Genomic DNA, 17,059 nt, shown 5'->3' on the forward strand with positions numbered 1-17,059 from the left:
TTTTGGTAATTCAAGGGCCATAACTCCAAGACACCTGGACCGATTTGGCTAGTTATCGAACTTGGCCGAGGTCTTATGGTCAAACACATTTTGTTCAAGTTTGGTGAAAATCGGATGAGAAATGTTCGACTTAGATTGCAGACAAGCTTTGTGACAGACACACACACAGACTGGAGTAAATCAATATGTCTCCCACACCACTGTGTGGTGGGAGACATAATTACTATGAAATCATAAATATTCATGGCGGACTAAATTCTAATGAAGAAGTAAAGTTTGGACTATTTTTATCTTGATAAATGGAATTCCATAAATTCATATCCCAACTCAATAGCCGTCTTGGGCAAAACTACAAAATTTTATAGCCATGAAACCTAATGATCCATCGTAACCTCTCCAAAACAACAAGCTCATTGCAAATCAAGGAGCTGCGTTCAATAAACGCTTGATGCCCCAGGTGTCATCCTTGTCGATACAAAGCAACCTAAGTCCAAAAGGAGGTCAAGGTCAAACTGAGGTCAGGTGATGTTTGAAGATGAGGAATGGTCACGGTTACATCTGTATTAGTATCAATTCATTCTTGTAAGCGGTATTGATGCTAGACAAAACGGTCCCATTTGGTTAACCAAGAGATGGCCCATATAAAGCAACCTAAGTCCAAAATGAGGTCAAGGTCAAACTGAGGTCAGGTGATGTTTGAAGATGAGGACTGGTCACAGGTTACATCTGTATTAGTATCAATTCATTCTTGTAAGCGGTATTGATGCTAGACGAAACGGTCCCATTTGGTTAACCAAGAGATGGCCCATATAAAGCAACTTAAGTCCAAAATGAGGTCAAGGTCAAACTGAGGTCAGGTGATGTCTGAAGATGAGGAATGGTCACAGGTTACATCTGCATTAGTATCAAGTCATTCTACTAAGGGGTATTGATGCTAGACGAAACGGTCCCATTTGATTAACCTCGTACGGACGGGCGAACAGGACAATCACTATATGCCTCCCGCATCAGTAGATGCCGGGGGCATAAAAAACATTTGTTCGTCTTCCTTGGAGAGGTTGCACTGTACTATATTTTGGGTCTACATAAAAGATTTTATACTATCTTTGTTAGGTTATATTTCTTTTTGTATTTTCATTAAGAAATACAGAGCTGGTGCAGTGACACACACCAGGGTTCTCCCCAGGATTTTGTTATAGCCAGGCTCTGTGGAATTATAGCCGGGTACACTTTTTAGCGGCTAAGTATCGTGATAAACATATTATTCATTTAAGTAAACTGAGGTGATGAATTATAAGAATAATATGAAACAGCTTCTGAAACTGTAGCATATTTATCAAAGGTACCTTAAGTAAATAAACAAGAGGGTCAAGATGGCCCTAGGTCTCTCACCTTAGAAAGACACCGTAACAGTGTAAAACATGTTTTACCTAGTGATTTCATGGAAACAAATATTCTGACCAATTTTCATTAAGATTGGACCAAAAAATTGGTCTCTTGCGATCAAACAAGCATATTCTTAGATATGACCTAGTGACCTAGTTTTTGACCCTAGATGACCCATGTTCAAACTCGACCTAGATTTTATCAAGGCAATCATTCTGACCAAAATTCATGAAGATCAATTGGAAAATACAGCCTCTATCACATACACAAGTTTTTTTTTTTATTTGACCAAGTGACCTAGTTTTTGACCTCAGATGACCCATATTCAAACTCGACCTAGATTTCATTAAGGCAATCATCCTGACCAAATTTCAGAAAAATCAATTGAAAAATACAGTCTCTATCGCATACACAAGATTTTTTTTAATTTGACCTAGTGACCTTGTTTTTGACCTCAGATAATCCATATTCAAATTCGACCTAGATTTCATCAAGGCAATCACTCTGACCAAATTTCATGAAGATCGATTAAAAAATACAGCCTCTATTGCATACACAATGTTTTTCTTCGATTTGACCTTGTGACCTAGTTTTTTAACCCAGATGACCCATTTTCAAACACAGCCTAGATTTTATCAAGGTAATCATTCTGGCTAAATTTCATGAAGATCAGTTGAAAAATACAGCCTCTATTGCATACACAAGGTTTTTCTTTGATCTGATCTAGTGACCTAGTTTTTGAACCTAGATGACCGATTTTCGAACTTGGCTTAAATTTCATCAAGGTAATCATTCTGACCAAAATTCATGAAGATCAATTGAAAAATACAGCCTCTATTGCATACACAACGTTTTTCCTTAATTTGACCTAGTGACCTAGTTTTTGACCCCAGATGACCCATTTTCGAACTCAGCCTAGATTTCATCAAGGTAATCATTCTGACCAAAATTCATGAAGATCAATTGAAAAATACAGCCCCTATCGCATACACAAGGTTTTTCCTTGATTTGATCTAGTGACTTAGTTTTTGACCCCAGATGACCCATTTTCGAATTCGGCCTAGATTTCATCAAGGTAATCATTCTGACCAAATTTCATGAAGATCAACTGAAAAATACAGCCCCTATCGCATACACAAGGTTTTTCCTTGATTTGACCTAGTGACCTAGTTTTTGACCCCAGATGACACATTTTCAAACTCAGCCTAGATCTCATCAAGGTAATCATTCTGACCAAACTTCATGAAGATCAGCTGAAAAATACAGCCTCTATCGCATACACAAGCTAAATGTTGACAGACGACAGACAGACAGACAGACGCCGGACATCGAGCGATCAGAAAAACTCACAATTGCTCAGGTGAGCTAAAAATAAATAAAGAAGAAATCAATATAAGAATCGTTATCTAATATTTTCTACTTGATTTTCTTCTTTAAGCCTTGTTTTAAAGAAAATATGCATTGTGATTTTTTTTCTTGCATTATTTACAGCAATTTTGAGAGGAATTATAAATGTTGATCTATGTGGTCCTTATGTAGTGTCAAATACAATCTCCAATAATTCTGTTTCGTGTTTTAGTTGAGTCTGAAGCTGATTTCATGAAAGAATATTAAAGTAAAAGTGATTTAATCAAATTATTAATGTTATCTACCTTCTCTAATATTATGCATTGACTTATCCGAATTTTTGTCATCCGAAATATCCTGCACTTTCGGTACGATTTTTACAGTTGGCGGTAAAATAAGCCCATTGTTTGTAACTCTGTCCTTTACGACGTTCCGCGACTGTATCATTATTGAGTTTGCCTCTAGGCATGATCAAAACAGGTAATTATCGACTGGTTATGTTTACAGGTGATAAAATGTATACATGAAAATTTATACATTGAAATTTTATAGCCGGGCGCTAAGATATTTTAGCCTGGCATGGCGCCCGGCTGAAAGGGCCTGGGGAGGACCCTGCACACTATGCCTAATAAGGTCATACAGCTTGAAATTCTAGGTAGACAGGTATTCACAGCAGCCATTTTATTGCCTTGACACTTTAGCCCTTACCACGCTGGACACGATTGATTCTGCCTTTGCAACCAGTGCAGATCATGATCATGCTGTTCGCCATTCAGTCAGTATCTTTTGGTAAGCACTCCTTTTAACAGTACTGTCCAAATTGAAAGATGGACAAGTTCATTATAGAAATTTTGCAGGGAAAGGGTTAATAAAGTGACTTCTTAAAGCTGCTTTCTCTTATAATTATATTTCCAAAATTTATAACAGGTTTTTAGGGTTGGCAAATCCTCGCTTGGATGACATTTACCAGTGCAGTGCTCCAGCTAGCTATTTACAGCAGGGCGCATCGCCCATTCCGAAATTCGTTCCGCCCTGTTGCCCTGCCAGGCACCCTGCCCGTTTTACAACCATTCATTTCTTTTTTTGGCCAAACTTCCCTTTTTTGCCTCAGTGATTATAATACACTGCTTTATTGCTCCTTTTTATCGAGTGATACACGCCGGGGGGCATTGACATAATTAGCAAACAATTAAACAATTACCTGCTGTAATCGTGCCTGAGGCAGACCATGATATTTTAGACTGCTCCACTAGCATTAAAATCACTGAACTTAGTGTTAAAACAGTTTGCAAACCAGTCTGAAATCATTATCATTTCGCGCCACGTGTCAAAGTGTACTTTCATTTTCGGTAATATAGTCGTAAATACCACTTTATAAACAACTGAAACTTAAGTCCAGACAACAGACATTTAAATCTAATTAATAACAAGAGCACCGCCTTGCGGGTGCTGACGCTCATCTGATTTTTTTTGTGTAATAGAAATATTGTCCTACCCATGATTTTCTAAGTCTAAAAAGGGCCATCATTCTTGCAAAAAAGCAGGTTAGAGTTATGTTTCTTGATGTTCAGTGTCCACTTATGATGGTGAAAAACTGTTGCAAGTTTTAAAGCAATAGCTTTGATAGTTTATGAGAAAAGTTGACTTAAACATAATACTCAACCAAGAAAATTATTTTCTAAGTCCAAAAAGGGCAATAATTATTGCAAAAAGCAGGATGTAGTTATGTTGCTTGCTGTACAGGGTCAGCTTATGATGGTCAACAAGTGTTGCAAGTTTCAAAGCAATAGCTTTGATAGTTTAAGAGAAAAAGTTGACCTAAACATAAAACTTAACCAAGAAATCTGATATTTTCTAAGTACAAAAGGGGCCATAAATCTTGCAAAAAGCAGGATGGAGTTATGTTTCTTGATGTACAGGGTCTGCTTATGATGGTGAACAAGTATTCCAAGTTTCAGAGCAATAGCTTTGATAGTTTAGGAGAAAAGTTGACCTAAACATAAAACTTAACCAAGAAATCTGATATTTTCTAAGTACAAAAGGGGCCATAAATCTTGCAAAAAGCAAGATGGAGTTATGTTTCTTGCTATACAGGGTCAGCTTATGATGGTGAACAAGTATTCCAAGTTTCAAAGCAATAGCTTTGATAGTTTAGGAGAAAAGGTGACCTAAACATAAAACTTAACCAGGCAACGCCGACGCAGACGCCGACGCCGACGCCGACAACCGCTCAAGTGATGACAATAACTCATCATTTTTTTTCAAAAAATCAGATGAGCTAAAAATCAATCACAATCAAATTTAGATAGGAAAAAAAATTGATTTTATCGTTTTACAAGTTTTTGAAATCGAAAGTAGGTTGTTGTCTGCTTGGTGAAATTGCCGATTTTTCATGAAGATTTCTTTGAAATTAGTTTACTAATTTGTAATGACAGGGTACACTTTAATGTCAGATACTGTAAAATGCTGTTAAACTGTCTTTGCATCATAATAATTTTTCAAAAATATTGTTTAAACTGGACATTCGACGACTTTTAGAAACAAGAGGACCATGATGGTCCTGAATCGCTCACCTATCCCCACATGACCCAGTGTTGAACCGAGTACGACGTCGTTATTTCTATTTTTTGACATAGTGACCTAGTTTTTGAGCACATGTGACCTAAATATCATCAAGATAAAAAATTCTGACCAATTTTCATGAAGATCCATTGAAAAATATGACCTCTAGAGAGGTCACAAGGTTTTTCTATTATTTGACCTAATGACCTAGTTTTTGAAGGCACGTGACCAACTTCTGAATCTGACCTAGATATCATCAAGGTGAACATTCTCACCAATTTTCATGAAGATCTCATGAAAAATATGGCCTCTAGAGAGGTCACAAGGTTTTTCTATTTTTCGACCTACTGACCTAGTTTTTGACCGCACGTGACCCAGTTTCGAACTTGGCCTAGATATCATCAAGAGGAACATTCTGATCAATTTTCATGAAGATCCATTGAGAAACATGGCCTCTAGAGACGTCACAAGGTTTTTCTATTTTTCGACCTACTGACCTAGTTTTTGACCGCACGTAACCCAGTTTCAAACCTAACCTAGATATCATCAAGGTGAACATTCTCACCAATTTTCATGAAGATCCACTGAAAAATATGGCCTCTAGAGAGGTCACAAGGTTTTTCTATTTTTAGACCTACTGATCTAGTTTTTGACCGCACGTGACCCAGTTTCGAACTTGACCTAGATATCATCAAGGTGAACATTCTGACCAATTTTCATGAAGATCCATTGAGAAATATGGCCTCTAAAGAGATCACAAGGTTTTTCTATTATTAGACCTACTGACCTATTTTTGACCCCACATGACCCAGTTTCGAACTTGACCTAGATATCATCAAGGTGAACATTCTGACTAATTTTCATGAAGATCCATTGAGAAATATGGCCTCTAGAGAGGTCACAAGGTTTTTCTATTTTTAGACCTACTGACCTAGTTTTTGACCCCACATGACCCAGTTTCGAACTTGACCTAGATATCATCAAGGTGAACATTCTGACTAATTTTCATGAAGATCCATTGAGAAATATGGCCTCTAGAGAGGTCACAAGGTTTTTCTATTTTTAGACCTACTGACCTAGTTTTTGACCACACGTGACCCTGTTTCGAACTTGACCTAGATATCATCAAGGTGAACATTCTCACCAATTTTCATGAAGATCTCATGAAAAATATGGCCTCTTGAGAGGTCACAAGGTTTTTCTATTTTTAGACCTACTGACCTAGTTTTTGACCGCACGTGACCCAGTTTCGAACTTGACCTAGATATCATCAAGATGAACATTCTGACCAACTTTCATAAAGATCCCATGAAAAATGTGACCTCTAGAGTGGTCAAAAGCAAAAGTTTACGCACGCACGAACGCACGCACGAACGCACGGACGATGGACGCCACGTGATCACAAAAGCTCACCTTGTCACCTTATGACAGGTGAGCTCAAAAGTGTAACCATATCCGGATATAAAATTTTGGATACCTGGAATATGTCTATTACAAGTGCTAAACTTGCTTTTAGACTGTTGTAATTTAAAAACTTTGCCTCATTTCATTTATTTAAGTGGAAGTTTAAACTTTATTTTCTGTATATAATATGTTGCACGTAAAAATTTATAAATATCAAGTAGCCTACATGGAGAAGATGTGTCACTGAAATTGTAACAAGTAAAATAGGCCTAAACACATAGATATTGTTATTCAGTATGCAATTACAAAGAAATGTGACAAGTTGAAAATCAATGCCAAGTAAAATACAAACAGCAGAATTTTTAGTTAATAAATAGGTGCATTAGAGATGACAGACATAGCCTATTAAAAGACCATACCTAAAGTGTGCCAAAAAACATGCCTAAATTATGCCAAATTCCATGCCTAAATTATGTTAAAATGCACTGTATGCATGGACCAGTTATATTTTTTTCCCGAGGAAGCACGGTCCCGGACCGAACACCCTTTTCAGTGCCAGCACCCTGCCCTTTTTTAATCCTAGCTGGAGCACTGCAGTGAATTACAATGTACCATCCTGTCAAATTCCTGTTAAATCAGCCTAAACCACAAATACTAGCAATTACATATAATTCAATCACTTGAACAGGATTTGGATCTATTCATTTCTCTTTTCCTCTTTTTCATCTCAAATTCAACAGTATTTTATTCACATACAGTAATACACTGCAGTCAGTTTATCTACCTTTGTTTAACCAGTGTAATAGGCACATTAACATTTCTCAGAACTGCTAAAATGCAGAAATTAAGATAAAGAACACAATGAAAATATCAAACGTTTCAAAAGCAGCATCCACTTGAACACCATTTGACCAATGTGTCTATATCTCAGTTTTAATATATTTAAGCCCCTCACTTTTTGTACAAGTTCAAATTAATCTTTCCAAGGAAATGAGGAGTGTGTCTGGCCTTTGAATTGAGAAATACACATGATATAACTGCCCATTTTGGGAAAAAGCCATTTTATAGAAGTAGGGCCTTTTGTCCAAATGTAATAGATGTCTGTAACACGGGCCAAAATCTGAAGGCTCCCCAAACCAAAATTACCTCCCCATTCTCTTTTTATGTATTATTGCTATTAAAATTACAAAGAAAAAATAAATCAAATTTTGTTTTTACATCCTGCCGAAGCTGGGGAAAAAGAGCTGTCGTCAAGTACCTGTACTTGAAGTACTTCTGAAACTGCAGATTTTACAACTTGAACAAGTATTTGTTAAAGTGTCCACTACTTTAACCTAAAGGTCCTTGGTTAAATGCCCACTTGGGTCATGACTGCACCTCATGTATATAGGTTTCATAACAAATGAACTTAAACAAGCAAATTCGATGAATTGGTATCCCCCGCCTAAAGGGTTTGTGGTGAGGAATGGCAAAAAAATATATCCGGCAAAAAGTTAAGGATGTTAATAAGAAGCAAATAATTTCATTAGTCAAGATCAATTTAACAGAAAACAAATGTTTAATATAAGAGTAAATAATAAATGTATGATACTTTGATCCTGACTAAAGAATTTATTTTGAATGGGATATGCTTACTGTAATAAGCTTAGGTTTTAAAATTAAATGCAGTTAATTGAAATGTGAGCTTGAAGTTTAACTGGAATGAAATATTGTCTTTGAGTGGTTTGGCACCAGGTGTTGCTGTTTAACATGTACATTTGAACTTAAAAGAACAGATGTCCTTGAGAGAACACAGGTAAGATACCTTGAACATGGCTGAGGGCAAGGTTTGTGCAGTCACAACTTAACATGTTAAGGTTTGAACATTTAAAAAAAAAAAAAAAGGAATGGAAAAATATATATCTATATATAGATATATGTATATATTTATTTTTTTTAGGGGGTGGGGGTGCAGGGGAACGGGAGAGGAAACAAAACTTCACATGTTGATTATAAATATTGATTGAAAATCAAAAATGAAAAAAAAAGGGTAAAAGGGTGAAGTTGTGGGGGGGGGGGGGGGCAGAGGATGCATGATCAGTGGTGGGCATGACTGGGTGGAGAAGTGAGGTGGGGAAGGTACAACTTGGAAGGTTTGAAAAAAATCTAAAATAAGAAATGAAAAAAAAAAATTTTTTTTTTGGGGGGGGGGGGGGGGGGGTGACCAAGGCAAGTGGGTGACCAGGTGTGGGTGCGCAACTTCACATGTTTATAATAAATGTTCACAGAAAAGAATGAAAGAAATTTAATGAAATTCTGCCAAATGGTAAGTTTGTTATGTACAAATATGTGGATTTTTAGACAATTAAAGGGCAATAACTCTGAAGTTACAAAAGAAATCCGTATAAAATTGTGTGTGTACAACCACATTATAGTGCTCTAAATTCTGTTACAGTTTCATAGTTCAAGGTCAAATATATCAAAAGTTATGATGCAGAAATTGCCATATCTATAGATCTATAGTACCCTATATAGTTAACACTAGAAACTTCTAAGGGCCATAACTCTGGTGTTACTTGGGCAATCTGTCTGAAACTTGATGGGCCCCATAACCTCATAGTGGTGAACATGTATATGAAGTTTGTTTGAAAAAAATCTAAAATAAGGAATGATTTTTTTTTTTCGGGGGGGGGGGGGGGGGGGGGGGGGGGGGAAGGGGTGTGATCAAGGTAAGGGGGTGACCAGGTGTGGGTACACAACTTCACATGTTTACAATAAATGTTCATGGAAAAGAATGAAAGAAATTTAATGAAATTCTACCAAATGATTAGTGATGGGCCGACAATCGGCAACAATCGGATAATCGTCGGCGTGGCATTCATGATCGCGATCGCCGACTTCACTTTTCCCTGACCGATTAATTACTTGGCACCCTAAACGGATAATTTAGTTCTTTCTGGCCTTTTTCTTTCTGGTATTTACGGTTCTTTGGGAGTAATTACGCCAAGGGAAACTACTCTACTGCAAATGAACGGCTTCCTCCAACGTCTCGGCAGAACTCGAGGTCATCTATGATCACCCAGATTTTGGAAGATATATGGCTTTTACAAAATTAAGCCGGGAAAACCATCATTTCAAACTCTAGACATTAATATGGCAGTATGCATAGCATGCCGTAAGACTTACACAAGCAAAAGTATTTTCAATTTTTTATTTTTTTGAGATTGAAATCATTCCAGTCGTTAACTAAAAATTAATAAATCGTTATTCCTTTTTTTGCTGAACTCCAATAATTTTTAATTTAATAACACAATATCATTGGATCTGTCTGCACCCTGATGAAATTAAGACGAGTACCTGATTTGAAGTTTTTTCTTTTCACAAATATCTTACTTTTACGCTGTTAACTTACTGGTGTTAATGGAGGGATACAATAGAAAGAGGGTATTTATTCTCTGTATGGTTCATTTGTTAAGTAATGAAATAAAACATACACTATAATGTGAACTTATAAATATGCACCTAAAATAATCGATTATTCGATTATATCCGATTAATCGAATCGGTTGGCTTGTCCGATTATGCCGATTAATCGGCTGGCAAATCTAACCGATTTGCCCATCACTACAAATGATAAGTTTGTTATGTACAAATATGTGGATCTTTATACAATTAAAGGGCAATAACTCTTAATTTACAAATAAATCCGAACGAAATTGTGTGTACACAACCACATTATAGTGCTCTAAATTCTGTTAAAGTTTCATAGTTCTAGGTCAAATATATCAAAAGTTATGATGCAGAAATTGCCATATTTATAGTACCCTATATAGTTAACACTAGAAACTTCTAAGGGCCATAACTCTGGTGTTACTTGGGCAATCTGACTGAAACTTGACGGGCCACCAGAACTCACAGTGGTGAACATGTATATGAAGTTTTAAATAAATATTCCCAACCATTTCCTAGATATGGCTCCGGACGGACAGACGGAAGGACGGACAATGCCAAAACTATATCCCTCCGACTTCCGTCGGGGGATAATAATTTAGTATAAAGTAAACTTCTATTTCTAAGACACATTTAATAATAAATTATTTTGCACATAATTATATTAAGCAGTCGTCAGCTCTTGATACTGACTCCTGTACGCAAGTGTGAGGGTGTGTACACTGTATATGGGGGGTGGGGAGGTAAAGTCTGAACAGAATTAAAGAAAACCTTCAAATCTACATGGAACTGAAAATAACTGGTCATACATTATATTTGGTCATGATCTAGAAAGGAAGTCCTGAAGGAGGATTTCATGCACACATTACTAATCAACACACAGTGATACATAAATTATCTTAAGTTTTCCTTAAAACCACTAAGTACAGATAGCAATGATACAGATAATTTATCGCAATGTCTTGCTGTCACTGGAAATAAAATAAATGAGTATGCAAAAAATCCCAAAACAGAATAGAACCAGAATAAAATATGAAAGGCCTGCATACAGTAGCAAACAACTTACCCTTGTAGTTTTCACAACTTGAAGAACGTCTCCTTTACAAAACGGCAAATCTTCGCGAGTTGTTCCTCTAAAATCGTAAACTGCAACCACCTCCTGACCCGGCTGCCAGGTTTCCTGAAATGACAAAGTTGTTGAGATCTTTCCCTTTCTTGCAGTAACTTTATTATTTAATTGGTTCTACAGTTTTAAGAAACTTTAAATTAAAATTTGGTTTCAGTGTTCTGCCAAGGCCACGATATCGTGGGAATCTCACGTAAAATCACAGATGTTGCGCTAAAATTGGTCTAGAAGCGCCAGCTGTTGCTCTGTAAAAATGATGGGGAAAATGTGCATACGGGACGACTGAACTGAGTATGAATCATTCATTTTTTCTTCCCCATTCTGAAGAGAAGTGTTTCCCGCAAAAAACATCATTTTTGATCCACCAGTGAACAATTTTAAATTACATTTCTGCATCTGCAGACAACAAAAATGTTCAGAATAATGATTAACGGCCTAGTACTTCAGGTGGCTTCCTTTAAAGCCCCAAAGACCGCATCCCAATGTTGTTAACTGTTCTCCACCCACTCACTCCGCAGGTGAAATTGAAGGCGAGTCCTTAGACTGCTTAAAATCTGTTGAACGTTCCACTCTAATTGCCTCCAAAACTGAGAATGCATCACAAAACCAAACCACAGAGGGTGCAGAAAATTTTGATAAAGCCAAAAAGAAAAGGGACTCCAAATTTCAGGAGAGTTGGTTTAAAGGGTATCAGTGGTTGGACTACAATAAAGACTTCAATTGTACTAATATTACTGATTTATTTCAATGACATTTCTAAGGTCAAAACTTGTTGTCCCCAAGTTCTTGAAAATGTCCCCACATTTTTCTTACCAAGGGGACAGGTATCCCCACCATTTTTTTATCCTTGGCCGAACACTCAGTTTATCCTATTCAACATTCTTAATGAATTTAAACCATACTCATTATTTTTTATAAAACCATAAAACTTTAAAAGCCTACAAAGTCTTAGATTAAAACCTCACAAGAAACATGAGCTGTCTAACAACAACATGCTCAACTATTTGAAGCCCTTCCACCTTACACTAGCTTACAAAAGCTTTATTAAAGTTTTCTAACTTGAAAAAGGGGCATAATTTTAATAAAATAAAAGCCAGAGTCATGTAACTTGCCCTGTGAGGTCACCTCATGATAACAAAGACATGTGTGAAGTTTGAAAGCAGTTGTCTCAGTGGTTTCTGAGAAAGCTGCTTATATACAAACTTTTTAAAACCAGAAAATCTAAGTTGAAAAGGGACATTCTTTTGACAAAATAAAAGCTAAGTTGCAACTTGTCTAGGAAAAAAAAGCAGCATATTTTTGACAAAATAAATGCTGGAGTTAAGTAGCTTGTCCCGGGAGATCATCTCATGATGCCGAAGATATGTGTGAAGTTTGAAAGCATTTGGCCTAGTAGTTTCTGGGAAACCTGCTTATATGCAAAACTCACCTGAAATTCTGAATTAAAAAGGGGCATATTTTTTGATAAAATAAGCTAGAGTTATGTAACTTGTCCCAAGAAGTCAGCTCATGATGCTGGACATGTGCGAAGTTTGAAAGCATTTGGCCAGGTATAAAATGTGGATACTGTCTGACAGAGTTCAAGGCTTCATCAAAATTACTAATTAGGTCATTCAGGCTACCATCATAATACATTTTTCAGAGGTTATCTTGATTAAATACTTACAAAACCTCTAGTAAGAGAAAATTCTCGCCTTAGAATAAATTAAAGTTGCGCTTTTTTACCATTTGAAGAGAAAAGATTGAATTTGTTTTAAATGTTCTACTACTTACCGCCATTGGCATTCTCCTTTAGTTGTTTATTCAGTTTTGCAAAACATTTCTGTAATGATAATAGTCAATTCTCAACAAAAATATTCACCTTTCAATAATGCATGCCATCATCAAAACAGGAAAAATCTTACAATTTTGAGTAAATGAAATTTATGTAAGCCGGGTGCAACAAATTATCTGAAGCAAGTCGGCCTACAGGATGAGCCGCTTAGAATTTTCAGTTGTCATGCTGAAATATATGTAGCTGTCCTGCATTAAACTGAGGAAAGGAAGACTTTTATTTATCTACAGAGTCTATTTTAGCCTGCTGAAAATAGTACACATGTACCAAAATCTGCTCTGTTATGGTCCATCAAGCATCTAGTTTAAAATGACATCATAACTGAATATTGTAACTGAACGTGGCAGCTTTTGCAGTTGCAAGGCCATGTCCAAATAATTTGATGTCAGAACTGATTCTGAGATATTTTCATGATAAGGCAGAATCCCTCTCTTAAAGTGCAATTTAAAAATCGCCGCACAGAATAGCCGTAGAAGGTTCTGTGGTTCACCAAAAAAAAAATCCTTCCTATGCAATGTTGGCAAAAAGCCGGTCAATATGAGTATTGACCGGGCCGGCGGTCAATACTGGTTAAAACCGGTCAATACTGGTCAATACCGGTCAATACTGGTTGATTCAATACTTTGGTCACTCTTGGGTGGTCAATACTGGTTTATTCAACACTTTTACATAATGCACATTAACAGATTAGAACAGACTGTAAGAGTAATGTAAAAATATTAAAGCAATTTGAATAATACAGAATTTTGTTTATTAAAAAGTATAGTGGTCAATGCTGGTCGATTCAGTTTTGGTCCTTGGCAGTGTATCCTGGTCAGGCTCAGTTCTGGACAATATACTTAGACTGGTCGGTGGTCAATACTAGTTTATTCAATACTATCTTCAATTTATCAGTTATCAAATTCAATTTATCTTCTTATAGTAGCCTTTATTTTGAATTAATTAAAAAAAATATTACTATAAAATACACTCATTGAAATGGACAGTACTGGTCAATTCAAATTTTAGTCCTACACAGTATCCTTGATCAACACATATAGTGGTCAATACTGGTCATTTAAATACTTTGATTGCATAACTTATTTTTTTTAGATAAAGTTACCATGTTCAAGCATCCATTTATACAGTGGGATTATTGATCATGACAGCTAATTAGTGACTAGATAGACAGGCCAGCAATATATAATCTTTTGTATATTGTAAGACAGGGTGTCAATTAGGCAATGTGACAATTGCTATCAAAACACAATTAAACCATTTCCATGAAAGGGTCCAGTTGTTCACAGCAATTTTCATTGAATTATATTCCAGTAAAAATAATTAGATTTAACACTTGTGAATCAAACACTTAACTGCTACAGTTTATGAAATACTTTCTACAAATAAAGTTCAGTTAAATTAGCAGTTTAATGACCAGTATCAACCAGTACTGACAAATCAACCACTTTAACTAGTTTGGGAGTATTGATTTAGTTGTTTAATTAAATTAAATATAATGCATGCAAACACCTTCATCAAGTCCCAAATGCTCTTAACAGTCATTATTTAAATTGTTCATAAACTCTGCAAAATATCTTAACAGTCAGTATTGACTAAAGAACCAGTATTGACCAATCGACCAGTGTTGACCACTTCAGGGAGTATTGACCGGGGCGGTTTTAACCGCCCAACAATGTTCCTATGTTATACGAGGAGGAGAGATATTGAGTCTAATTGACCTGTGCAAAAATTATCACATTATCGCGTACAATTAGTTGGACTATTGCAATAGAGAGTATAAATTTATAAACAGATTTTATAAGCTACAAGATGAGACACAAGCTTCAGTAAAACATGTGATGGGCTGTTAACACCTGTCATATTTTTTCATCTGTACTGTTCGAGTTAAGAGGAGAAAATTAAAAACAAGGCAGTGGCTATGGGTCCAGTAACCGAATTGCTGAATTCATTTTAGTGCTAAAGTATATATTGATTATAGGACCTCTAAGGTCCGGGTCTAGAGGTCCAGTTACCGGACCCCTAGCCACTTTCTTAAAACAAACCAATTCTCTACCAGTATTCATTTCTAAACTAAACGCTGCACTGTGTCATTTATTTAGTGTCTAATGTCTATGAGTTTTCCCCTAAAAAATGCAAATATGGAAATTTATGAACAATTCCTAGGGTTCCCTTTAAAATTCAAACGATCGAGTATCAATTTAGAAAACACTTGTAGTATCAATGAACACATCAAATTTGGATTTTACACATCTTCCCCTCGGGGAAATAACAATATTCAAGGAATAACTTCAAATCTGAAGCAGTAGATAACAGTTGTTTATTAACAAACATAGAAAATAAGCCACATTTTATCATTCTGTCATTTCAATTTCTTCTTAATGTTAGAAAAACATGAGAAAAATGGTAAAATTTATCTTACATTTTTCAAACAGGAAGCGAAATTACTTTCGCCATTTTGCTATGACGTCATGAGTTTTTAAATGCCGGATCAATTGGAAAATATACGACCCTATACTTGTTAACCTGCGACGCATGAAAATATGAGTCTCTTTTATGGTCAGCTTTTTCGATTCAATAAGAAAACATCAGCGTAACCGTACTGTATTTATTGGCTATATTTTCTTAATGTATTTTGATGCTTTGGAAAGTCATGTTTATATCTAATTTGATTTTTTGTGGATGCATTGGTTGAGAGGACTAAGACGCTTTAAATCCTACAGAGGAGAATGCCCCGGGTTCGTTTTCCCATTGCGGTGTGTACTTTTATCATGATTGCCTCAGTCAACCCAGCTGTAAACTGGTGCCAGAAAATAACTGAGGGTAAGGTATGATTGTTTTTTAAGCGTTCTTACGGTCGCATAATTTAAGCTCTACAGAGCTTATATATGTCAAGGCCACCTAAAGTTAAACTCAACAACTCAGAGCGCCTCACTATTCTCAACATCAATTGTAGGTCTGTAAAGAATAAAATACCTGACTTGCATCTAATGGTAGACCAAGTCAAACCTGATATTATCTGTCTCACTGAAACCTGGTTAAAACCTGACGTCAGTTCTTCTGAAATTTTTCCAGATACCCTAAACTATAGTGTCTGTAGGGATGATAGGTGTGGTGGACAGGGCGGGGGAGTGATGATTGCCATCTCTAAAGCGTTACTCAGTCAAGAACAACCTGACCTTAAAACTAACTGTAATATAACCTGGTAAAAAATAACTTTAACTGGTATAAAAAACATTTATGTTGGAGCATACTATAACCCAAATGAACTTGACGAACTCTCATTGTCTGAACGGGTGTCATCCTTAAGTAAAATCCCGAAGGATAGCATAATATGGCTCCTGGGAGACTTCAACATGCCTGATATCAACTGGGTCAATGAAACACTCAAACCAAACTGTAAAAATAGAAGTCTCTATGAAGATTTTATGGAAAACTGTCCCACCTAATTTGGAACAGATGGTAAAAGCCAAACCGGGTTTGTCCAATACCCTTGACCTCTTCCTTACCTCCCACCCATCCCACGTCCACCTCGTCAAGACAACTTCCCGGCCTTGCAACCTCTGACCATGATATAGTATTTCATGAGGTCAAAATAAACAGAGGGCGGCCCATCCAGCCAAAGAGACTAATAAATAATATCGGAAAACTAACTGGGGGCGATCAGATCTGACATGCGCTCATTTAGTATGTTTTTTTTAAATTAGTAAGGCCCATACAAACCCTGATTAGGCTTGGAACTCATTTAAGGACAGCTTAAATGAATCTTGTATCAAGCATATCCCTACTAAAATATCCAAATCCCGTGCCGACTTGCCTTGGTTACTCCCAAATTATCAGGCTTATCCACAAGCGTGATAAACTCTATCACAAACTCAACAAATCCCCAAATCAAGCTAAGAACCAAAACTGAAGTCCCTAAAATCCTATATACAAAGGCAAATAAGAGCCTCATACTGGTCATTACATGGAAA

At 36.4% G+C, this 17,059-nt stretch overlaps 1 protein-coding gene across 3 annotated transcripts in view; it reads right to left on the reverse strand.

The window, feature by feature from the left end:
- The window catches only part of LOC123523134 (tyrosine-protein kinase CSK-like), a 60,094-nt gene extending 44,520 nt beyond the window's left edge, over positions 1-15,574 (reverse strand). For all 3 annotated transcript variants that reach the window (XM_045300791.2, XM_045300792.2, XM_045300790.2), the window contains exons 1-3: positions 15,508-15,574; positions 13,028-13,076; positions 11,195-11,308 (exon numbers count right to left, since the gene is read on the reverse strand). In XM_045300791.2, coding sequence (XP_045156726.1) covers positions 11,195-11,308; positions 13,028-13,039 — 126 coding nt within the window. In that variant the 5' untranslated portion in view covers positions 13,040-13,076; positions 15,508-15,574. The remainder of the gene's footprint in view (positions 1-11,194; positions 11,309-13,027; positions 13,077-15,507) is intronic.
- Between the last annotated feature and the right edge of the window lie 1,485 nt (positions 15,575-17,059).

This window comes from Mercenaria mercenaria, chromosome 8 (genome assembly GCF_021730395.1).
Source record: "Mercenaria mercenaria strain notata chromosome 8, MADL_Memer_1, whole genome shotgun sequence".
Classification (NCBI taxonomy): Eukaryota; Metazoa; Mollusca; class Bivalvia; order Venerida; family Veneridae; genus Mercenaria; species Mercenaria mercenaria.